Source organism: Salmo salar, chromosome ssa19 (assembly GCF_905237065.1).
Source record: "Salmo salar chromosome ssa19, Ssal_v3.1, whole genome shotgun sequence".
Lineage (NCBI taxonomy): Eukaryota > Metazoa > Chordata > Actinopteri > Salmoniformes > Salmonidae > Salmo > Salmo salar.
This window is the reverse complement of record NC_059460.1, coordinates 32,350,645-32,376,373: the sequence shown is the minus strand read 5'-3', so window position 1 is coordinate 32,376,373 and position 25,729 is coordinate 32,350,645. Positions and strand designations below refer to the sequence as shown.

Sequence of the window (25,729 nt, the reverse complement as noted above, 5' to 3'; positions counted from 1 at the left end):
TGGTTAATAACCTGTTGTAACTGGTTAATTACCTGTTGTAACTAGTTAATTACCTGTTGTAACTGGTTAATTACCAGTTGTAACTTACCTGTTGGTTAATAACCGGTTGTAACTAGTTAATTACCGGTTGTAACTGGTTAATTACCTGTTGGTTAATTACCTGTTGTAATTGGTTTATTACCTGTTGGTTAATAACCTGTTGTAACTGGTTAATTACCTGTTGTAACTAGTTAATTACCTGTTGGTTAATAACCGGTTGTAGCTAGTTAATTACCTGTTTTAACTGGTTAATTACCTGTTGTAACTTACCTGTTGGTTAATAACCGGTTGTAACTAGTTAATTACCTGTTGTAACTTACCTGTTGGTTAATAACCGGTTGTAACTAGTTAATTACCTGTTGTAACTGGTTAATTACCTGTTGGTTAATTACCTGTTGTAACTGGTTAATTAACTGTTGGTTAATTACCTGTTGGTTAATTACCTGTTGTAACTGGTTAATTACCTAATAACCTGTTGTAACTGGTTAATAACCTGTTGCAACTGGTTAATTACCTGTTGGTTAATAACCTGTTGTAACTGGTTAATTACCTGATGTAGCTGGTTAATTACCTGTTGGTTAATTACCTGTTGTAACTGGTTAATTACCTGTTGTAGCTGGTTAATTACCTGTTGGTTAATAACCTGTTGTAACTGGTTAATTACCTGTTGGTTAATAACCTGTTGTAACTGGTTATTTACCTGTTGTAACTGGTTATTTACCTGTTGGTTAATAACCTGTTGTAACTGGTTAATTACCTGATGTAGCTGGTTAATTACCTGTTGGTTAATTACCTGTTGTAACTGGTTAATTACCTGTTGTAGCTGGTTAATTACCTGTTGGTTAATAACCTGTTGTAACTGGTTAATTACCTGTTGGTTAATAACCTGTTGTAACTGGTTATTTACCTGTTGTAACTGGTTATTTACCTGTTGTAACTGGTTAATGACCTGTTGTAACTGGTTAATTACCTGTTGTAACGGGTTAATTACCTGTTGTAACGGGTCAATAACCTGTTGTAACTGGTTAATTACCTGTTGTAACTGGTTAATAACCTGTGGTAGCTGGCCAATAACCTGTTGTAACTGGTTAATGACCTGTTGTAACTGGTTAATGACCTGTTGTAACTGGTTAATTACCTGTTGTAACGGGTTAATAACCTGTTGTAACGGGTTAATTACCTGTTGTAACTGGTTAATTACCTGTTGTAACTGGTTTATAACCTGTTCTATCCACTAAAGAAGAACTTTAAGTAATTCAAACCAACAAACTTTATAGCAATATCTTGTTTCTCTCAATTGTGAGATGTTCAGATAGCAATTTGTCTTGGTTATGTTGTCCACACGTCTTCAGCCAGTCAGTCAGTAGTGAAGCCAGTCCAGAGCTCCTCTCTTCCTCCCCTCTTCACCCTCTTAGGTCCTCTCAGACCCATCCTCTCCCCAAAACACTATGCAGACCCCTGACAGCCTAAAGAGGACATTACTGGGACATGGCAGCTCATACAGACAAACTTGACATTGTGTCTGAGTAAGGCCCTGTCGCCAACCCGAGACACTGCTCCCTCTCACCCTGTCTCTCACTCTTTCACTCCCTCTCACCCAGTCCCTTAGCACTCATGCAACACGTGGACACATAGGCAGGCCTGGCTCTCGAGAGATGACAGCCTACGGCTGCCTCTCTCAATAGAAAGGCTATGCTCACTGAGTCTTTGCATAGTCAAAACTTTCCTTAATTTAGGGTCAGCCACAGTGGTCAAGTATTCGGTTAGTTTTCTCTCGGTTTAGGGCCAAATAGCGTTCTAGTTTGCTCAGTTTTTTGGTTGATTCTTTCCAGTGTGTCAAATAGTGATATTTTTGCTCTCTCATAATTTATGTCTCTCTCTCTCTCCCTCCCTCTCTCTCTCTCCCTCTCATTCAATCTAAGGGGCTTTATTGGCATGGGAAACAAATGTTTACATTGCCAAAGCAAGTGATAATAAATAATAAACAAAAGTGAAATAAATGATAAACATTACACTCACAAAAGTTCCAAAAGAATAAACACATTACAAATGTCATATTATGCACAAATAGTTAAAGTTCAAAATGGAAAATAAATATACATAAATATGGGTTGTATTTTCAATGGTGTTTGTTCTTCACTGGTTGCCCTTTTCTTGTGGCAACAGGTCACTTGCTGCTGTTATAACACAATGTGGTATTTCACACAATAGATATGGGAGCTTATCAAGATTTGATTTGTTTCGAATTCTTTGTGGATCTGTGTAATCTGAGGTAAATATGGTCATACATTTGGCAGGAGGTTAGGAAGTCTCTCTCTCTCTCTAGACTACCTGCCTCTCTCTCAATTTAATTCAAAGTCATTTATTGGCATGGGAAACATATGTACAGGGTTGTAATTATGTGCAAGTATTTGAAGTATGAAAATAAAGAAACAGATATATACAGTTCCTTTTTTTCATATTTTGTATTCAGACCCTTTACTCAGCCTCAAGTCTTCTTGGGTATGATGGTACAAGCTTGACACACCTGTATTTGGGGATCTGCAGATCCTCTAAGCACTGTCAGGTTGGATGGGGAGTGTCGCTGCACAGCTATTTTCAGGTCTCTCCAGAGGTGTTCGATCGGGTTCAAGCCCGGGCTCTGGATGGGCCTCTCAAGGACATTCAGAGACTTGTCCCGAAGCCACTCAGCCTGAGGTCCTGGCTCTCAAGAGAAGACAGGCAATGGCGGCCTCTCTCAATAGCAAGGCTTTGCTCACTGATTCTGTACACTGATTCATACTCTCTCTCTCTCTCTAGGCTACCTGCTTCTCTCTCCCTCTCTCTGTTACCTGCTTCTCTCTCTCTCTCGGCTACCTGCTTCTCTCTCCCTTTCTCTGTTACCTGCTTCTCTCTCTATCTCATCATCACTACCCCTCTCTCAAACCTTCATCACTATCCCTCTCTCAAACCTTCATCACCGTCCCCCTCTCAGACTTTCATCACTACCCCTCTCTCAGACCTTCATCACTACCTCTCTCTCAGACCTTCATCACTGCCCCTCTCTCAAACCTTCATCACTACCCCTCTCTCAGACCTTCATCACTACCCCTCTCTCAGACCTTCATCACTACCCCTCTCTCAGACCTTCATCACTACCCCTCTCTCTGACATTCATCACTGTCCCTCTCTCTGACCTTCATCACTACCCCTCTCTCAGACCTTCATCACTGTCCCTCTCTTAGACCTTCATCACTACCCCTCTCTCAGACCTTCATCATTGTCCCTCTCTCAAACCTTCATCACTATCCCTCTCTCAGACCTTCATCACTACCCCTCTCTCAGACCTTCATCACTGTCCCTCTCTCAGACCTTCATCACTACCCCTCTCTCAGACATTCATCATTGTCCCTCTCTCAGACCTTCATCACTACCCCTCTCTCAGACCTTCATCACTGTCCCTCTCTCAGACCTTCATCACTACCCCTCTCTCAAAAACCTTCATCACTACCCCTCTCTCAAACCTTCATCACTATCCCTCTCTCAGACCTTCATCACTGTCCCTCTCTCTGACCTTCATCACTACCCCTCTCTCAGACCTTCATCACTACCCCTCTCTCAGACCTTCATCACTACCCCTCTCTCAGACCATATGGAGCTGAGTAGCGTCCCTGCTCCCTGACACGGACATAGATTGTATTTAGTCATTGTGTGTCATATCCTCAACATTACCATTCATAGTATCTACAACAGAGGTTATCCTCAACATTACCATTCATAGTATCTATATGAGGTTATCCTCAACATTACCAGTCATAGTATCTATATGAGGTTATCCTCAACATTACCATTCATAGTATCTATATGAGGTTATCATCAACATTACCATTCATAGTATCTACAAGAGGTTATCCTCAACATTACCATTCATAGTATCTACAACAAAGGTTATCCTCAACATTACCATTCATAGTATCTATATGAGGTTATCCTCAACATTACCATTCATAGTATCTACAACAGAGGTTATCCTCAACATTACCATTCATAGTATCTACAACAAAGGTTATCCTCAACATTACCATTCATAGTATCTATATGAGGTTATCCTCAACATTACCAGTCATAGTATCTACAACAGAGGTTATCCTCAACATTACCATTCATAGTATCTACAACAGAGGTTATCCTCAACATTACCATTCATAGTATCTATATGAGGTTATCCTCAACATTACCAGTCATAGTATCTACAACAGAGGTTATCCTCAACATTACCATTCATAGTATCTACAACAGAGGTTATCCTCAACATTACCATTCATAGTATCTATATGAGGTTATCCTCAACATTACCATTCATAGTATCTATATGAGGTTATCCTCAACATTACCATTCATAGTATCTATATGAGGTTATCCTCAACATTACCATTCATAGTATCTACAACAGAGGTTATCCTCAACATGATCATTCATAGTATCTATATGAGGTTATACTCAACATAATTCAGAGGTTATCCTCAACATTACCATTCATAGTATTCATGAGGTTATTCTCAACATTATCAATCATAGTATCTATAAAACAGAGGTTATCCTCAACATAACCATTCATAGTATCTATATAAGGTTATAGTCAACATTACCATTCATAGTATCTATATGAGGTTATCCTCAACATTACCATTCCTAGTTATGCTCCAGCCATGGAGAGATATAGGTTACCCTTCTCCTACTGATCTGTTTCTCCTACTAGGTATATTAGATGTTTTTATTAGATGCATGGTATGTTACTGAACAACTACTACTAGGCTATAACATGGAATTGGAAGATGGTCTGTCCTTGACCCCCCACTGGGCACACTGGTTGAATCAACATTGTATCCTTGTCATTTAAATTAAATTAAATTGCAAGGTAGAATAGAAGTGACTTCTGTGCCCAGTGGGCCACTTCTTCACAGTTTAGTCATGTAATCAACTTTTACATGACAGGAAGTTGAGATTCTTTTGGTTTCCCAGTGTGTAGACCTATGGTCATTATTAGCAGCATTTCCAGACGGATGCTTTAAGCCCTGTAGCATAGCCCATTATGTACAGTCCAGTTCTAGGTATTGGACATGACTAAACAGAGTATTCAGTTTGATAAAATGGGAGTTACAGATTTAGTTAGATAGTCTTTGTTATTGCTGTTAGTTGTTTGTGTATCGCTTTGACCACTTGTTCCAATTATCTTACGATGGGTTTCTCTAGATGTTCTGTGACAGCCAATTGTCATTATGATAATTCCCCATTTCCTAATATATATTGTAAGAATACGGAATGATGGTCATTTAAAAGCATGGTGTGTTGGTATATCTGTTGTCCCAGCGCTCCACTCGGACGCTGCAGAGCGCGTAACTAAATATATCCTCCACTTGTTCTACGTCACGACATGTAACATTACACGGCTTTTCTTTCTTCCGCAGAGTTTAAACCAGGAGTCGGGTTGAGGCTGGGCACGACTATAAAGGAGAGGGGCAGACAGGCTGGACACAACCAAATACATAGACCGTCTGAAAGTAAGGAGAATAGTGGATTTTTTAGGCTAAACACATCTCAATCTTTTATTCCCAGCGGTGCATTGTGTTTCCAAACGATGTTCTCTTTAATATGTATTTAAATGGTTAACCAATAGTTCATGTATTTATATGGGAATTAGCATTTTTACCTTGTTCTGTTCTGTTAATTGGAAATAGTTTATTTCTCTTCTATGTTGCGTTGCAAAGTCGATTGTATTTATCACGAAGATGGATACAGGTCTGATTTGATCATATCTGTACTTTTGTCCTCAACTTTTAGGTGGTGAAACAACGAGTGCCAGAATGACGGTTTGTTGTGAGTCGTGTGAAAGTCCATGGAGCAGTGAGCGCTGCTCCTCTTATCTCTTCACCCGGGAGACAGGAACCCGCCTGGGACTCTGCAAGAGATTCAGGTTAGTGCAGCCTGACTGGCTCCATCCGAACTGCTAGAACCTGGACCCAGGGGTGGACACAACATAGTAACTGTACATACCATACGTTGGTATGCTATGTTTCTAATTACAATTCGTGTGATATGTTATGAATTACGATTCATACAATATGTTACGAATTTGCAATACTTATATGTTACGATTTGTTGTGGCTAATGTTAGCTAGGGATAGAGGAGTGTATGTAGTCCAGCCTCCTGCTTTCTGTCTGATGCCCAGGCTCTCTGATGCTGCCTCTGGCACTACTGACATAACTGGCTAGAGAGCTCTCTTCTCTACCGACATAACCGGCTAGAGAGCTCTCTTCTTTACTGACATAACCGGCTAGAGACCTCTCTTCTCTACTGACATAACCAGCTAGAGACCTCTCTTCTCTACTGACATAACCAGCAGAGAGCTCTCTTCTCTACCGACATAACCAGCTAGAGAGCTCTCTTCTCTACCGACATAACCGGCTAGAAAGCTCTCTTCTCTACCGACATAACCGGCTAGAAAGCTCTCTTCTCTACCTACATAACCGGCTAGACAGCTCTCTTCTCTACCGACAAAACCGGCTAGAGAGCTCTCTTCTCTACTGACATAACCGGCTAGAGACCTCTCTTCTCTACCGATAAAACCGGCTAGAGAGCTCTCTTCTCTAGCCGAGAGCTCTCTAGCCGGTTGTTTCCATAGGAACCACAGAAGCTCTCACTTTAGCAAACTGCTGTCCATTCCCATCCAGTCTGTGGCTAGGGTACACCGCTTCTCCTTTAGTAAGGCACAGTGAGAAGCCGGAAAGGAACACATTTTCTCAGTTTTGACTTTGGATTATTTTTGCCATGTAACAAAGAGCAGCTTTTCACTAGACAGAGAGACTAGGAAGAGTTTGGACGTAGTAGGATTCCCTGTGCTCAGTTCTACCTCTGCCCTCCCTGTGCCGTCATATCCTGACCTGTGAACATGGTGTTCCTACGCAGGTCTACTAAGGGAGCGTCTAAAGCCAGGAGGGACCAGATCAACTCTGAGATCAGGAACATGAGAACTCTGCTCCCCATCCCTCAGGAGGACCAGGACAGACTGTCATACCTCCACAGCATGGCGGTTATCACAGCGTACATCAGGAAGAGCTTTCTGTATAAGGGTGAGTACAAAACCAGGAGAGGAACTATCATGTACGGAACCACTAGAACACTTGAAAGTACGGAACCAGTAGGACATTCTCATCTTTAAGAATGGATGTATTCGTATTCATTATGGATCCCCATTAGTTCCTGCCAAGGCAGCAGCTACTCTTCCTGGGGTTTATTATGGATCCCCATTAGTTCCTGCCAAGGCAGCAGCTACTCTTCCTGGGGTTTATTATGGATCCCCATTAGCTGTTGCCAAGGCAGCAGCTACTCTTCCTGGGGTCCAACACATTAAGGCACTTACATTACATATAAAACAAAAGATAAAACTGTACATCATATAACATTATTACACCATTACATATCTACAATACAAAATGTATAATACCACCACTACATATCTACAATACAACATGTATAATACCACCACTACAATACAACATGTATAATACCACCATACAACAATATCACAATGTACGTGTGTGTGTCTGTACCTGTGTGTGTGTCTCTTCACAGTCCCTGCTGTTCCATAAGGTGTGTTTTTATCAATATGTTTCGACCGTAACAGTTTACAATCTAGGGTTACTCCAAGCAGTTTACAGTGGTCACCTCAATAGATGTGGTTCAATTGGTAACACACATTTTTGTCTTCTTCTAATGCTTCTTAAGGGAAAATAAATCTAAAACTAACTGAATGTAATCAGATTACATTTCTGAGTTTGGGTAATCCAAAAGTTGCTGATTGCAATTTTGGACAGGTAACTAATAACTGTAACGGAACTACATTTAAAAAGTAACCTACCCAAACCCTGTTAGAACTGTAGGACATTTTCAACTTGAAGAATGGATGCTAAGGCGTCTTAGAACTGATGATTGAAACGTCCTGTCAATTTAAACATGTCTTTTTAAACAGTATATCTTCCAAGGTCTTGTGTTGGATCCATACCTGTTGAGACCTGTGATGTTGTGATGGATCCATACCTGTTGAGACCTGTGATGTTGTGATGGATTCATACCTGTTGAGACCTGGATCCATACATGCTGAGTTCTCTGAGTTCTCCATCACAGGTCTCAACCGGTATGGATCCATCACAACATCACATTGACGCGAGCCTACCAGACGAGCTAAATGCCATTTATGCTTGCTTTGAGGCAAGCAACACTGAAGTATGCACGAGAGCACCAGCTGTTCCAGACGACTGTGTCATCACGCTCTCCGAAGCGGATGTGAGCAAGACCTTTAAATAGGTCAACATTCAAAAAGCCGCGTGGTCAGGTGGATTACCAGGACGTCTGGCCCCGCATGCACGGACCAACTGGCAGGTGTGTTCACTGCCATTTTCAACCTGTCCCTGACAGAGGGGATACCCACATGATAGACCTTCAACCTGTCCCTGACAGAGGGGATACCCACATGATAGACCTTCAACCTGTCCCTGACAGAGGGGATTCCCACATGATAGACCTTCAACCTGTTCCTGACAGATGAGATACCCACATGATAGACCTTCAACCTGTCCCTGACAGATGAGATACCCACATGATAGATCTTCAACCTGTCCGTGACAGAGGGGATACCCACATGATAGACCTTCAACCTGTCCCTGACAGAGGAGATACTCACATGTTTCAAACAGACCACCATAGTCTGAAGGTAACCTGCCTAAATGATTACCGCCCCGTGGCACTCACTTTGGTAACCATGAAGTGCTTTGAAAGGCTGGTCTCTGCTCACATCATGCCGGAAACCCTAGACCCTCTCCAATTCGCATACCGCCCCCAACAGATCCACAGATGGCGCAATCTCAATCGCAATCCACACTGCCCTTTCCCACCTGGACAAAAGGAACACCTATGTGAGAATGCTGTTCATTGACTACAGCTCAGCGTTCAACACCATAGTGCCCTCAAAGCTCATCACTAAGCTAAGGACCCTGGGACACAACATCACTGGGGCCAAGCTTCATAACATCCAGGACCTATATACCAGGCGGTGTCAGAGGAAGGCCCAAGAAATTGTCAAAGACTCCAGTCACCCAAGTCATAGACTGTTCTTTCTGCAACCACACGGCAAGTGATACTGGAGCACCATGTCTATGACCAAAAGGTTCCTTAACAGCTTCTACCCCCCAAGTTATAGGACTACTGAACAATTAATCAAATTGCCACCCAAACTATTTACATTGACCACCGCCCCCCTCCCCCACACCACCTTTGTTTTTACACTGCTGCTACCTGCTGTTTATTATCTATGCATAGTCACTTTACAAATGACCTCAACTAACCCGTACACCCTCCACATTGACTCTGTACCAGTACCCCGTGTATATAGCCTCCACATTGACTCTGTACTGGTACACCCTGTATATAGCCTCCACATTGACTCTGTACCAGTACCCCGTGTATATAGCCTCCACATTGACTCTGTACCGTAACACCCTGTATATAGCCTCCACATTGACTCTGTACCGTAACACCCTGTATATAGCCTCCACATTGACTCGGTACCGGTACCCCCCTGTATATAGCCTCCACATTGACTCTGTACCGGTACCCCCTGTATATAGCCTCCACATAGACCCTGTACCGTAACACCCTGTATATAGTCTCCACATTGACTCTGTACCGGTACCCCCTGTATATAGCCTCCACATTGACTCTGTACCGGTACCACCTGTATATAGCCTCCACATTGACTCTGTACCGGTACCCCCTGTATATAGCCTCCACATTGACTCTGTACCGGTACCCCCTGTATATAGCCTCCACATTGACTCTGTACCGTAACACCCTGTATATAGCCTCCACATTGACTCTGTACCGGTACCCCCTGTATATAGCCTCCACATTGACTCTGTACCGGTACCCCCTGTATATAGCCTCCTTGTTATTATATTTTGTTACTTTTTATAATTTTTTACTTTAGTTTATTTAGTAAATATTTTCTTAACTCTATTTCTTAAACTGCATTGTGACTAATAACATTTTATTTGATGTTGTGATGGACCCATACCTGCTGAGTTCTCTGTGATCTTGTGATGGATCCATACCTGCTGAGTTCTCTGTAATGTGGTGATGGACCCATACCTACTGAGTTCTCTGTGATGTTGAGATGGATCCATACCTGCTGAGTTCTCTGTGATGTGGTGATGGACCCATACCTACTGAGTTCTCTGTGATGTGGTGATGGACCCATACCTACTGAGTTCTCTGTGATGTTGTGATGGATCCATACCTACTGAGTTCTCTGTGATGTGGTGATGGACCCATACCTGCTGAGTTCTCTGTGATGTTGTGATGGACCCATACCTGCTGAGTTCTCTGTAATGTTGTGATGGATCCATACCTGCTGAGTTCTCTGTGATGTTGTGATGGACCCATACCTGTTGAGTTCTCTGTGATGTGGTGATGGATCCATACCTGCTGAGTTCTCTGTGATGTTGAGATGAAGCTAATCCTGAGTTGTATTTCTTCCTCTTCCAGGATTATCAGCTGATCAGAGTTGTCTCTCCTCTTCCTCCTCCTATCCTCTGTACGAGACCTTCCTCCCAGCCGTGCATGGTTTCATTCTGATCCTCTCCTCCCAGGGCAGGCTGGTCTACGTCTCCGAGAACGTCTCTGATTACCTGGGGCTCTCCATGGTGAGTACCAACTTGATGAAGACCTGGCATCCAAAATATATGGAAATAGAACATTGTTATTCTGTGGTTCTGTAACATCACATCTGCTGTGTAGGGCAGGATGTTATTCTGTGCTTCTGTAACATCACATCTGCTGTGTAGAGCAGGATGTTAGTCACTAAAGTTGATCCTTTCTTCTTCTCTCTTATAGGTTGATGTTCTTCAGGGAGACACCTTCTATGACCTGGTGGAGAATCAGGATGTGGAGACGGTTAGATCTAACCTGGAGACAGACAATACAACGTCAACTGGTAAGACACTATACTATCTAAAAGAAAATCAACTCAAATGAATAGATTTAAGAGCTCATGAAAAACCAAATGAAGGGACTGATCTCATGTTATTGTTCTGTTTTCCCCTGCAGAGAGGAGTTTTGTGTGTCGGATGCACACCTCCAAGGCCTTCAGACTAGAGTATGGTAACTGCTGTTCTATAATGGTCCGAGGACGCTATCAGACCCTCCCACAATCCCCTCAGTCCACCCCCACATCCTCCCCAGACCATAGCCAATCTGGCCCCCCTGTGGAGAGGGTGTTCTTGGCTCTCTGCACACCCACAGTGAACCACCTGGGCAACAGCATCTTCTCCTCCTGCTCCTCCTCCTTCACCAGCCTCCACAGACCAGATATGAGCTTCAGTCACCTGGACGAAAGTGTTGTGTTTTACTTGGGCTACTCATCGGAGGAGCTGATTGGTCGATCGTGGTACAGCCTCCTCCACCCTGAAGACCTCTCCTTGAGTACCTACTCACATAAGAGTCTGAGTAAGTAGAAAAACATTAAAACTTCCCTTGATACTAAACTCAGCAAAAAAAGAAACATCCTCTCACTGTCAACTGCGTTTATTTTCAGCAAACTTAACATGTGTAAATATTTGTATGAACATAACAAGATTCAACAACTGACACATAAACTGAACAAGCTCCACAGACATGTGACTAACAGAAATTGAATAATGTGTCCCTGAACAAAGGGGGGGGGTCAAAATCAAAAGTAACAGTCAGTATCTGGTGTGGCCACCAGCTGCATTAAGTACTGCAGTGCATCTCCTCCTCATGGACTGCACCAGATTTGCCAGTTCTTGCTGTGAGATGTTACCCCACTCTTCAACCAAGGCACCTGCAAGTTCCCAGACATTTCTGAGGGGAATGGCCCTAGCCCTCACCCTCCGATCCAACAGGTCCCAGACGTGCTCAGTGGGATTGAGATCTGGGCTCTTCGCTGGCCATGGTAGAACACTGACATTCCTGTCTTGCAGGAAATCACGCACAGAACGAGCAGTATGGCTGGTGGCATTGTCATGCTGGAGGGTCATGTCAGGATGAGCCTGCAGGAAGGGTACCACATGAGGGAGGAGGATGTCTTCCCTGTAACGCACAGCGTTGAGATTGCCTGCAATGACAACAAGCTCAATCCGATGATGCTGCGACACACCGTCCCAGACCATGATGGACCCTCCACCTCCAAATCGATCCCGCTCCAGAGTACAGGCCTCGGCGTAACGCTCATTCCTTCGACAATAAACGCGAATCCGACCATCACCCCTGGTGAGACAAAACCGCGACTCGTCAGTGAAGAGCACTTTTTGCCAGTCCTGTCTGGTCCACCGACGGTGGGTCTGTGCCCATAGGCAACGTTGTTGCCAGCGATGTCTGGTGAGGACCTGCCTTACAACAGGCCTACAAGCCCTCAGTCCAGCCTCTCTCAGCCTATTGCGGACAGTCTGAGCACTGATGGAGGGATTGTGCGTTCCTGGTGTAACTCGGGCAGTTGTTGCCATCCTGTACCTGTCCCGCAGGTGTGATGTTCGAATGTACGGATCCTGTGCAGGTATTGTTACACGTGGTCTGCCACTGCGAGGACGATCAGCTGTCCGTCCTGTCTCCCTGTAGCGCTGTGTTAGGCATCTCACAGTACGGACATTGCAATTTATTGCCCTGGCCACATCTGCAGTCGTCATGCCTCCTAACAGCATGCCTAAGGCACGTTCACGCATATGAGCAGGGACCCTGGGCATCTTTCTCTTGGTGTTTTTCAGAGTCAGTAGAAAGGCCTCTTTAGTGTCCTAAGTTTTCATAACTGTGACCTTAATTGCCTACCGTCTGTAAGCTGTTAGTGTCTTAACGACCGTTCCACAGTTGCATGTTCATTAATTGTTCATGGTTCATTGAACAAGCATGGGAAACAGTCTTTAAACCCTTTACAATTAAGATCTGTAAAGTTATTTGGATTTTTACGAATTATCTTTGAAAGACAGGGTCCTGAAAAAGGGACGTTTCTTTTTTTGCTGAGTTTACATAATACTACATTATACCTGTTATACTATATTCTAACATATTATAACAAATAACAATGACGAACCCAAATGGAAGCATCTCACGTTGTTATGTATGAACAGTAGTCTTCCTTAGTGTAAGATGCTAGAGATATATAGTGGACATGATAGTAATGGCGTTCTCTCCTCTCCTCACCCAGTGCAGGCAGACGAGGGTAGGCAGATGGAGATGGTTCTGAGGCTCCAACACAGCGACCTCTCATGGTCCTGGATCTACACTAGAGCCGCTAAGAATTCTGGGAACCAGGAAGTGAGCTGCTGTAACTACATTATCAGGTACTAGATGCTCTGAATGCTTTCATGATTTTAACTGCAGTCTTCAGAATATGTCTGTATATGTAGAGTTTGATTATTGTTTTGTCTTGAAACAAGAAAAATGAAATAATAAAAAGAGATATGTAGTAATAATTGTAGCTGCCTGTATTGAGTAACTTTTCTCTGAGAGACTGGAGTAACGTGTATTCTTTCCTTCACAGTGAAACAGAAGCCATGTATCTGAGGAAAAAGATCCACAGCGATGCTTTTAGAGCCTCTCCTCCTCAGCCCTACTGCCCCTCTCCCAGCCCCCAGCTGACCCAGAGCTGTTGCCCCACCAGGGACCTAAAGAGACAGAGAGCATTCAGCCAGTCCAGTAGTATATCTGAAACTGAGAACAGGTCTAAGACCAGCAAGAGACAGAGAGCAGAGTCTAATGCTGTGTTCTACGTCACATCATGTAGCTCCTCCTCCCAGGCCTCACCTATCGCCGCCTTCTCCACGCCTCCCTATAGCCCCACCTCCTCCCACTACAGCTCCTCCTCCCACTCTCCGACACAGCAGGACGACACCAGCTCTGACTCTCTGTTGGATGTGTATGGCTACACAGAGAACTTAACCTCCTACTACCATTGCCCCGAGGGAGGGACTGAGGTAGGGACTGGGCCTTCCTGCCTCCTGTCCCCCTCTAGGTCCTTCCAGCCCGGCTCGGAGCAGTCCTTCCACCAGGGTGTCTTCAGCCAGACTGATGCATTCTCTCCTCAGTCCTGCCCTTCTTCTCCCCAGTATGATTGCTCAGCATGCCCTGCTGATGCCCGGCTGGTCCCTGACTGTCTATCTGTATCAGACCTGTTAGAGAGTTCAGCAGACTGCCCCATCACCATCCAAGACTACAGCCTCTCAGTTCAGCCACAAGGTGGAGCCACCAGTCCATACAGCCTCTCAGTTCAGCCACAAGGTGGAGCCACCAGTCCATTCAGCCTCTCAGTTCAGCCACAAGGTGGAGCCACCAGTCCATACAGCCTCTCAGTTCAGCCACAAGGTGGAGCCACCAGTCCATTCAGCCTCTCAGTTCAGCCACAAGGTGGAGCCACCAGTCCATACAGCCTCTCAGTTCAGCCACAAGGTGGAGCCACCAGTCCATTCAGCCTCTCAGTTCAGCCACAAGGTGGAGCCACCAGTCCATACAGCCTCTCAGTTCAGCCACAAGGTGGAGCCACCAGTCCATTCAGCCTCTCAGTTCAGCCACAAGGTGGAGCCACCAGTCCATACAGCCTCTCAGTTCAGCCACAAGGTGGTGCCACCAGTCCATACAGCCTCTCAGTTCAGCCACAAGGTGGTGCCACCAGTCCATACAGCCTCTCAGTTCAGCCACAAGGTGGTGCCACCAGTCCATACCAGAGCCACCATATACCTCAGACTGTCTCTCCTCCTATTGGAGGCCTGCTGACCCCTAACCCCTCCCCGACTTCCAACCTCTCCTTCCTCTACAGTGACAGAGACAAGGTAGAGATCAGTATCCTAGCCCAGCAGATCTCCTCTCTGGCCTCCAGCTTCGACCTGTTCAACACCCTGAGCCCCATCCAGACCCCACCTCAGCCCCAGCCCAGCTCAGAACCCCTTCCCTGGGCACAGCTCCCAGGTCCCTCCACTGTCCCCCTCCACATCAAGCCGGAGTTGGTCCTGGATGAGGGAGTGTTTGATAGTCTCCTGAAGGATCTGAGCATGGTTCAGGGACCTGGGAGTCTGTCTCACTGCTACCAACCTCAGGACCCTTCAACCCTGGCTCTGTCCTCTCTCGCCGACCCTCTACCCATGGAGCAGTCATCCCTCTCTCTCTCCCTCCCCCTGCAACACCCCTCCTCCCTCTCTCTCTCCTTCCCCCTGGACCCATTCCACCTAGCTAACCTGGATCCCTTCTCTCTGAGGACAAGCTGTCATAATCAGACCTCTGAGTTGCATCAACTCAACCTGCCCCACAGTCTCCATCAAGGTGATTATAACACATTATACACACCTCAACCTCCAGCAAGGGGATTATAACACATTATACACAGCTCAACCTCCAGCAAGGGGATTAGAACACATTATACACAGCTCAACCTCCAGCAAGGGGATTAGAACACATTATACACAGCTCAACCTCCAGCAAGGGGATTATAACACATTATACACAGCTCAACCTCCAGCAAGGGGATTATAACACATTATACACAGCTCAACCTCCAGCAAGGTGATTATAACACATTATACACAGCTCAACCTCCAGCAAGGGGATTATAACACATTATACACAGCTCAACCTCCAGCAAGGGGATTATAACACATTATACACAGCTCAACCTCCAGCAAGGGGATTATAACACATTATACACATATATAATAACATACATTTATTAATACCAATAATGACAGGAATTATTTTAACATGGTAGTTGTGGTTGCGGGGGAAGAGTCATGTGTGTTGTCTGACTGACTCTTATTTGAGTAAATCCTTGAAATGATTGTTGAAATGACACATGACTTTCCCATTCTATTTCAGATGGGCTTGTTGAAGAATCCATGTACTGATACTAGTCTAAATAGCCTTTCAGTACTAACCCTCGTATGGCATATTGTCATGACAACCAACCAAGTCTTCCAGCCAGAGTCCAAAATGAAGACTTTTTAAAGACTTCTACAATATTTAGTAGTTGGTACTTTTCAAGGGAACATGTTTCCCAAGTATCTCTTATTTTTGTAAATTAAATTGTGATGAGAGTAAGTGAACCTCGTCCAGTGGACCAAACTGCTGAGGAGCTTGTTACTATTTTGTATTAACTATATTGTTACCTGTTGACTGCTGTAATTCACCATCTGTGTTGATGATGATGTTGTCCTGATTCTGGTAGCATGGTACTGTACTGTTTACATCTAGAAAACTGATGATCAGATATGTAGAATTGATGTTTATGTGAATGTTGAGGGACCATGAGGATGATTTACTACTGAGCACTTTCTGGATGTTTGAGCTGTTTGCGATAATGTCACACAGGGTCGTGACGTGGTGCTCCAGAGGAGGTTGAAGCAGAATAGTAGATTCTAATATGCAACCCAAATCACACACTATTCCCTGTATAGTGCACTACTTTAGACCAGAGCCCTATGTAACACTTTTCCCTGTATAGTGCACTACTTATGACCAGAGCCCTATGGGGATATTGGGTTCCATGTGAGAAACATCCATAGGTGTTAAAAAGAAAATGAAGTAACTACCTCAATAATGCCACTACATTCATTCCCAGCCTGAAACTACTGTTTAGTAAGCGAGTGTATTTATTGGTAGAGATGACTGTTATACGTATTGCTTCATTCCAGTGTTTGTCTACTATTTGTGCTACTGAAAACTCTTGTTTGAAACCATTGGTAACCGTTATTCAGGACATTAGTCTTGAATACATATGTTGTGTTGATAAAATGCTGCTTGGTTGGATGTAATTGTACAAAAGCAAAGTCTTTTTGCAATTGGTTTTCTAATTTTGCAGTGAAAGTTATTAAAACGCATAAAATATGATTGTGATATCTTAGTTATGAGAAAATAAAAAAGCTACAAGATATGATATGACCCAAACAAGGGCACTGCGTTCATCCACCACTGGCCTGCTGGCCCCCCTACCTCTGAGGAAGCACAGTTCCCGCTCAGCCCAGTCAAAACTGTTCGCTGCTCTGGCACCCCAATGGTGGAACAAGCTCCCTCACGACGCCAGGACAGCGGAGTCAATCACCACCTTCCGGAGACACCTGAAACCCCACCTCTTTAAGGAATACCTAGGATAGGATAAAGTAATCCTTCTAACCCCCCCCCCCCCCCCCCTTAAAATATTTAGATGCACTATTGTAAAGTGGTTGTTCCACTGGATATCATAAGGTGAATGCACCATTTTGTAAGTCGCTCTGGATAAGAGCGTCTGCTAAATGACTTAAATGTAAATGTAAATGTAATGATCACAATAACTAGCTGTATGAGAAGAACAGACAGAGATGTGTTTTAAAGCTGATCTTGTCCTGACAAAGCCCTATGAATGTGCTTGCCTGGGCCCATCAGGAGGCAGGTTTCCATTGGCCCAGGTTTATTCCACAAAATCAGTGTCGCAAAAAAAACACATGTAATGGAAACGGCAGATAGAGGAGACATATGTAATAGAAATGGCAGATAGAGGAGACATATGTAATGGAAACGGCAGATAGAGAAGACATGTGTAATGGAAACGGCAGATAGAGGAGACGTGTAATGGAAACGGCAGATAGAGGAGACGTGCAATGGAAACGGCAGATAGAGGAGACATGTGTAATGGAAACGGCAGATAGAGGAGACATGTGTAATGGAAACGGCAGATAGAGGAGACGTGTAATGGAAACGGCAGATAGAGGAGACGTGTAATGGAAACGGCAGATAGAGGAGACATGTGTAATGGAAACAGCAGATAGATGAGACATGTGTAATGGAAACGGCAGATAGAGACATTTCTAAAGATCAAAAACATTTTTATCCGTTCGACGGGGGTGGGTTTTCCTTTTGTCTAACTTTATTGCGACAAATAATGATGGATACTGTGTTTTCAGAATAAATGATGATTGCCGAATAGTTTTGAATGTACTCGGGGCACATGATGTCATCATAAGCTCCAATGCTTGCTAAATGTTTGTTTTTCAACTATACAAAATAATGTTTCTTTACAGGACAAAGATTGACTTTCAAGAATGCCTGAATGGCTTCGCCTTGCTTTTCTGGTTGGCTGGAAAGTTTCACCATCCAATCAGATCTAATGAAGTAACTAGAAGGTTTCTTCCTAGGTTTTGGCCTTTCTAGGGAGTTTTTCCTAGCCACCGTGCTTCTACACCTGCATTGCTTGCTGTTTGGGGTTTTAGGCTGGGTTTCTGTACAGCACTTTGAGTACAGCACTTTACAGCACAATTTGTCTAAATGGGTAATGGAAACACTTCAACCACTACCTTTTTATTGGATGCTGTAGGTTTTACGTTCAGCTGTTTTTATCAACACAAGATAGTTAAATGGTAACGCACCCTAGCAGGCAATTGTATGTGGAGGCGGTGAAGAGAGTTGAAGGGGCAAGAGGCCACAGTGCTGAAGAAGATATGGAGGTGGATGCACCGCAACCAGTTGCAAATGTTGTACGTCAATCAAGTGACCTGGATACACTTATTGTGAAGGTGGATTTTGTAGCATTTATAGCCACAGTTATTAATTGTACTGCACAAGTGTCCAGGAAGTCCAAGAAGCTGGATATCATTATATCTGCAGCTGAGAAGTTTTCGGGCCTCCAAGACTTAGCAGCAGAAACACTGCTAGGACTACTGTCGCCAGGAAATGTCCCGCCCTCGCAGGATCCTTCTGAGCCTGTGTAGGGACCTGATTAGAATGTTGTTAGGCTGATTTAGTGTCATTAAAATGTTGTTATTGATAGTTTGTATGGATATACACAAAAAAAGTATTACCCTGCATTACTTCATTTTGGGGATCTTTATTATCCACCCCACAGGTGGCAGAATGCACATAACTGTATCAAACACCATTATACCACAGAAGAAGAAGAAGCAGGCAATCGTTGCATCTATTTTCTATGCAAATGTTCTAAATGTCGACAAAGAAATAATTGGACAAGTTAATGTAAACATAGCTAATGAATGATCTTTGATTGCTAAATGCCAATGAGGGACACTTGTGTTTGTCTCGTTCTACAGGAAAGAAGGAGAAAAACGTTCTCTGCTCTTTGCGTGTGGCCTGAGGAAGGTCCGTGTACCTGAAGGTTGCTGCTGATATGCATCGGCTCTGTAAATAAATAAAAAGGGACAATTTGAACGCAGTAGAGTTGCACCACCAACATGTATTTAACCAGTTTACTGAGAGCTGTGTAGTAGCCTAATATACACGACCAGACTTTTACGTATATCAAAAGGCTGCACCTCCACTAATTAACTTCGACTAATGTAGTGCTAATGGCAGAGAAACTGTCATTCATACCATATATTGTCACTTCTAGGGGGAGTTGTTAGTCCCGAGGTGAAGGACGGACTGAAAGCTGCTGACATGAGACTTGACATATTATTTGTATTGTAGTATAGCTGTCTATTACTAATATCTTGCTGCCTGTGGCCTCCAGTAGACATGTCTACTACTAATATTGTGTTGACTATGGAGCCATGGGTAGCTATGGGTATTAGCTTGGGTATTACAAGCTCTCCCTCACCTTGTCACTGTACTGCAGCTCTCCCTCACCTTGTCACTGTAGCTCCACACTGTACTGCAGCTCTCCCTCACCTTGTCACTGTAACTCCACACTATACTGCAGCTCTCCCTCACCTTGTCACTGAAGCTGCTCACTGTACTGCAGCTCTCCCTCACCTTGTCACTGTAGCTCCACACTGTACTGCAGCTCTCCCTCACCTTGTCACTGTACTGCAGCTCTCCCTCACCTTGTCACTGTAACTCCTCCACACTGTACTGCAGCTCTCCCTCACCTTGTCACTAACTCCACACTGTACTGCAGCTCTCCCTCACCGTGTCACTGTAGCTGCTTACTGTACTGCAGCTCTCCCTCACCTTGTCACTGTAACTCCACACTGTACTGCAGCTCTCCCTCACCTTGTCACTGTAACTCCACACTGTACTGCAGCTCTCCCTCACCTTGTCACTATAACTCCACACTGTACTGCAGCTCTCCCTCACCTTGTCACTGTAGCTCCACACTGTACTGCAGCTCTCCCTCACCTTGTCACTGTAACTCCACACTGTACTGCAGCTCTCCCTCACCTTGTCACTGTAGGTTGCTCACTGTACTGCAACTCTCCCTCACCTTGTCACTGTACTGCAGCTCTCCCTCACCTTGTCACTGTAGCTCCACACTGTACTGCAGCTCTCCCTCACCTTGTCACTGTAGCTCCACACTGTACTGCAGCTCTCCCTCACCTTGTCACTGTAGCTGCTCACTGTACTGCAGCTCTCCCTCACCTTGTCACTGTACTGCAGCTCTCCCTCACCTTGTCACTGCAGCTCCACACTGTACTGCAGCTCTCTCTCACCTTGTCACTACAGCTCCACACTGTGTCACTTTGGTTTCTATTGACAGCTTTTGAGAGGACAAAGAGTTTGTTTGGACCACAGTCAGAGCCAACCACTAACTCTATTCTCTGTCCTAACTTGGCAGCGGTCTGAACATAACAGCGGTTAGTCCCATGTTTAACCGCTAGATGGTGTCAGAGTTCAAACTCAGAGCGCCATACTGGGTTCAAGGGTTCTCTGTTTGAATCAAGTCTATTGCTCTCTGGTCCAAACTGTAGGTGTCTTACTGCGATTAGCTATGGCTGACCTATAGGCATGTTACTGCAAAGCATTCAAAACAGCATTAATAGAAAGAGTAAATCACAGGCTGTGTCCCTTGCTAAAGTGTTGAAACAAATCTGTTGTGAGTTTAATAAACTCCTCTATGCCAGCCCAGCAAACATTTCTACACGACTTGTGCATCAATCCCTCCTTTTTTGGCCAAGGAGGTAAGGCCAAGTTTCAAATCAACTTAATTTGTTTGTTATTTCATTAGGAAAGGAAGTAAGGCGAAGTTTCAAATCAACTTACTTCGTTTGTTATTTCAGTAGGCGACACAAACACTTTGAAGTAGATGAGTGAAACCAAATGGAAATACAATATACTGGTACTACAGTACTTAGGGTGGCCACCCACTCTGCTGGGTGAAAACGCGCTTTGGTGATGACATTTCACTTCCTTATGTTATAAAATACATTTTATCAATACAAATAGAATTATCCATGTTCTGAATCGCTCAGTGGGGTCTTTCTCAAACATATTAACATTATATACAAAAAGTCGGATTTCTTACCTAATACATCCGATAATAAGCACCGAGTTCTGTTGACAGAGCAGTGCTGCTTTACCGCTGAAACTTTTGAGGATTTTACATTTGTGGTCATCGTCTTCCAAACTGTTTCCACGGGTCGCAAATAATGATTTATATATACACTAGATGATGTGCAGAGGGCGCTGTTTTGAAGCCACCGCGCCTTCATCTTTGCGTTCCCCCAGCATTGGGAGATATAGAAATGCATTTACTAATGTATACAATTGTTTTCACCACGTTCATTATATTACAGACACCTTATTAATTTAAAATTATATTACGTGAGCTAAACATAAAAAAAAATATACAAACATTTTCCATAAAGTATTTATATTTTTTAATTCTAATGTTACTGTCCCTACTACAAAAAAAAACAACTTAAAAACATGTCATTTTGTCATTGAAACTTTTAAATGAAATGCTGTAGAATTCCATTCATTCCTATAGAATGAAGGTGTTATAATACCCATAAAACCTTGCGGTCAAACAGGGAAATGGCTCCAATAGTTTTTACACCATTCATTTTTCCCATAGGGAATTGTAGAAACACTCAACATAAGAGCTGTGTTTCATGTAGGCTTAGCCTGGCTTGATGTTTTCATAACCATGTAAATCTCTCTCAGACAAGGTGACTCTCAATATATTCGGAAATGCTAATTAGCATCATGGTAGACATCATTCTGTATACATCTGGCCCTTCTTTAAACACTGTGTTAACTAACCTCCAGACGAGCTTCAATGCCATTACAACATTCCTTCCGTGGCCTCCAACTGCTCTTAAATACAAGTAAAACTAAATGCATGCTCTTCAACCGATCGCTGCCCGCACCTGCCCGCCCGTCCAGCATCACTACTCTGGACGGTTCTGACTTAGAATATGTGGACAACTATAAATACCTGGGTGTCTCGTTAGACTGTAAACTCTCCTTCCAGACTCACATTAAGCATCTCCAATCCAAAATTAAATCTAGAATCAGCTTTCTATTTCACAACAAAGCATCCTTCACTCATGCTGCCAAACATACCCTCGTGAAACTGACCATCCTACCGATCCTCGACTTCGGCGATGTCATTTACAAAATAGCCTCCAGCACTCTACTCAGCAAATTGGATGTAGTCTATCACAGTGCCATCCGTTTTGTCACCAAAGCTCCATATACTACCCACCACTGCGACCTGTATGCTCTCGTTGGCTGGCCCTCGCTTCATATTCGTCGCCAAACCCACTGGCGCCAGGTCATTTATAAGTCTTTGCTAGGTAAAGCTCCGCCTTATCTCAGCTCACTGGTCACCATAGCAGCACCCACCCGTAGCACGCGCTCCAGCAGGTATATTTCACTGCTCACCCCAAAAGCCAATTCCTACTTTGGCCGCCTTTCCTTCCAGTTCTCTGCTGCCAATGACTGGAATGAACTGCAAAAATCGCTGAAGCTGGATTCTCATATCTTCATCACTAACTTTAGCTGTCAGAGCAGCTCACAGATCATTGCACCTGTACATAACCCATCTGTAAATAGCCCATCCAACTACCTCATCCCCATATTTTTTTGTTTGTTGCACCTTTGCACCCCGGTATCTCTACTTGCACATCTATCACTCCAGTGTTTAAATGCTAAATTGTAATTACTTCGCCACTACGGCCTATTTATTGCCTCACCTCCCTAATCTTACCTCATTTGCATACACTGTATATAGATGTTTCCTATTGTGTTATTGACTGTACGTTTGTTTATTCCATGTGTAACTCTGTCTTGTTATTTGTGTCGCACTACTTTGCTTTATCTTGGCCAGGTCGTAGTTGTAAATGAGAACTTGTTCTCAACTAGCCTACTTGGTTAAATAAAGGTGAAAAAAAAATAAAATGTTAAACTACAAATCCCTGCAAGCTCCTGTATGTCATCTCTAAATCAAATCAAATTGTATTGGTCACACACATATTTAGCAGATGCTATTGTGGCTGTAGCGAAATGCTTGTGTTCGTAGCTCCAACAGTGCAGTGGTATCTAACAATACACACATCTAAAAGTAAACGAATGGAATTAAGAAATATATATATATTAGGATGAGCAATGTCAGAGTGGCATTGACTAAAATACAGTAGAATAGAATACAGTATATACACATATGAGATGAGTAAAGCAGTATGTAAACATTATTAAAAATCTAATCAAATGTTATTAGTCACACGCTCCAAATACAGTGTAGACCTTACAGTGAAATGCTTATTTACAAGCCCTTAACCAACAATGCAGTTTCAAAAAAAATATGGATAAGAATAAGAGATAAAAGTAACAAGGAATTAAAGAGCAGCAGTAAAAAAAATAACAATATATACAGGGGGGTGCCGGTACAGAGTCAATGTGCGGGGGCACCGGTTAGTTGAGGTAGTGTCACATGCGTCAAAATGAGTAGACCAAGGTGCAGAGTGGAAAATGTTAATCTTGTAGTTTAATGAAAAAAGAATGAACACTTTACAAATAAACAAAAATGACAGCAGACAGTTCCGTAAGGTACTTACAACTAAAATGGAAAACAACTACCCACAAAAAACAAAGGAAAAACAGGCTGCCTAAGTATGGCTTCCAATCAGAGACAACGATAGACACCTGCCTCTGATTGGAAACCATACCCGGCCAAAACATAGAACACAAAACATAGAATACCCACCCACCTATCACACCCTGGCCTAGCTAAACAGAGAAAACACAGCTCTCCTAGGTCAGAGCGTGACAGGTAGTATGTACGTACAGTCACTAGTGTTCCATTATTAAAGTGTGCTGACACCTTTGCTAACAGGTACTGTGTCAACTTAAAACTTGCACAAGAACGTTCACAGAACTGTCAATAAAACATATTTTTTGCCAATTTATTCATTACGAAATTGAGCTAACATTAGTTAGTTAATCCGGAGATTCTTACCTTTGCCTCAATTCAGCAGTCTAATCCAGATCATCATGTCATGTGTATGTAGCAGTGTGATGTTGTTCCCCTAGATTACGCACCAAGTTGCACACAAGGACCAGTTCAAATAGGCCAGGTCAAGAGGGGACGTTAATCATTTGATAATGATAATAATAATTCAATGTGTTTTTTAAAATTTAATTACAGCTGCATAGCTAATATTGTTCTTTGGTGTACAAACACTTTTTCATATCAATATTGTACATACACGTGATTGTAAAAGTTGTGTATATTTTGGTTTGGCCCATCGCGGGTTGTCTGTATTTCCGTACCCCCTTATTGTTCTCTCTTGTCTGACCTTCAGCTAGCGAGGTATGTTGTCCTTGGCTCCGCTATTGTTCAATATAAAACCCTGGTAATGTTACACAATGTGCTGTTATGCAGCCATACATTTTGTTATAATGTGGACAATATAACGATTTATGTTAACAAGTTTCACCGAGCTCGCTAACTAGGGTACCTATTGTAACTTGTGAGTACTTGGGACAGTGTTTAAGTGAGTGTCCATGTGCTTGCGCAGGTGCCTGAGAGCTGTGACTGCGCGAAGGGCTAAACATATTGTGTGTTGTCTCTTCGTGTGCAGGGAAAATAAAAAGAAGCCAACCAACAGACCTCCAGTTGTGGCAGTGTCCTCATTAAAATAATCCAACCAACAGACCTCCAGTTGTGGCAGTGCCCTCATTAAAATAATCCAACCAACAGACCTCCAGTTGTGGCAGTGTCCTCATTAAAAGAATCCAACCAACAGACCTGCAGTTGTGGCAGTGTCCTCATTAAAAGAATCCAAACAACAGACCTCCAGTTGTGGCAGTGTCCTCATTAAAAGAATCCAACCAACAGGCCTCCAGTTGTGGCAGTGTCCTCATTAAAAGAATCCAACCAACAGACGTCCAGTTGTGGCAGTGTCCTCTTTCAAAGAATCCAACCAACAGACCTCCAGTTGTGGCAGTGTCCTCATTAAAAGAATCCAACCAACAGACCTCCAGTTGTGGCCGTGTCCTCATTAAAAGAACACAACGCAGAACGAGCTACGCTACATGTAGTTCTGTATGATAGCCACATTAGCAGCTAATTAGCATTTCATTCTGGGGGGTGGGGGGGGGGTGAATGCAGGCGAATGTATTGATGAAAGTCACTTTTTCCTAGAGAGATTTACATGGTTTTCAAAATGTCACGCTAAGTAAGCCTACATGAAACACAGCCCTTATTTTAAGTGTTTCTAAAATCCCATAAAAAATTAAGGTGGAAAAATAATTGGAAACGTTTGTTAGCCCGCTCGGTTTTATGGGTCATACTCATACTGTGGTACTCTATTGAGGACTACTTTTCTGAGTGACAATATGGCCGACCAGTGGCTTCAAAACCTCTCCATGTCCAAAACATAGCGTCAGCAATCCAGGGTTTATATATCATTGGTCGTGAATAGCAAAATTAGCATGACACAAGTTAAATTA

General features: G+C 43.4%; 1 protein-coding gene across 1 annotated transcript; it reads left to right on the top strand.

Moving 5' to 3' along the window:
• Positions 1 to 5,358: 5,358 nt before the first annotated feature.
• Positions 5,359 to 16,957, top strand: npas4l (neuronal PAS domain protein 4 like). Its single transcript, XM_014182295.2, has 9 exons — positions 5,359 to 5,579; positions 5,860 to 5,992; positions 6,986 to 7,149; positions 10,619 to 10,776; positions 10,967 to 11,066; positions 11,180 to 11,578; positions 13,290 to 13,425; positions 13,626 to 15,397; positions 15,947 to 16,957. The coding sequence occupies exons 2-9, from the start codon at positions 5,883 to 5,885 to the stop codon at positions 15,973 to 15,975; spliced, it is 2,868 nt and encodes a 955-aa protein (XP_014037770.1). The 5' UTR covers positions 5,359 to 5,579; positions 5,860 to 5,882; the 3' UTR covers positions 15,976 to 16,957.
• The last annotated feature ends 8,772 nt before the right edge of the window (positions 16,958 to 25,729 follow it).

Excerpts from the sequence above, each read along its gene's own strand:
- npas4l (XM_014182295.2), top strand. The coding sequence starts at position 5,883 with ATGACGGTTTGTTGTGAGTCGTGTGAAAGTCCATGGAGCAGTGAGCGC. Across the intron at positions 5,993-6,985 it reads GGACTCTGCAAGAGATTCAG|GTCTACTAAGGGAGCGTCTA; the intron begins GTTAGTGCAGCC and ends GTTCCTACGCAG. Across the intron at positions 15,398-15,946 it reads GCCCCACAGTCTCCATCAAG|ATGGGCTTGTTGAAGAATCC; the intron begins GTGATTATAACA and ends ATTCTATTTCAG.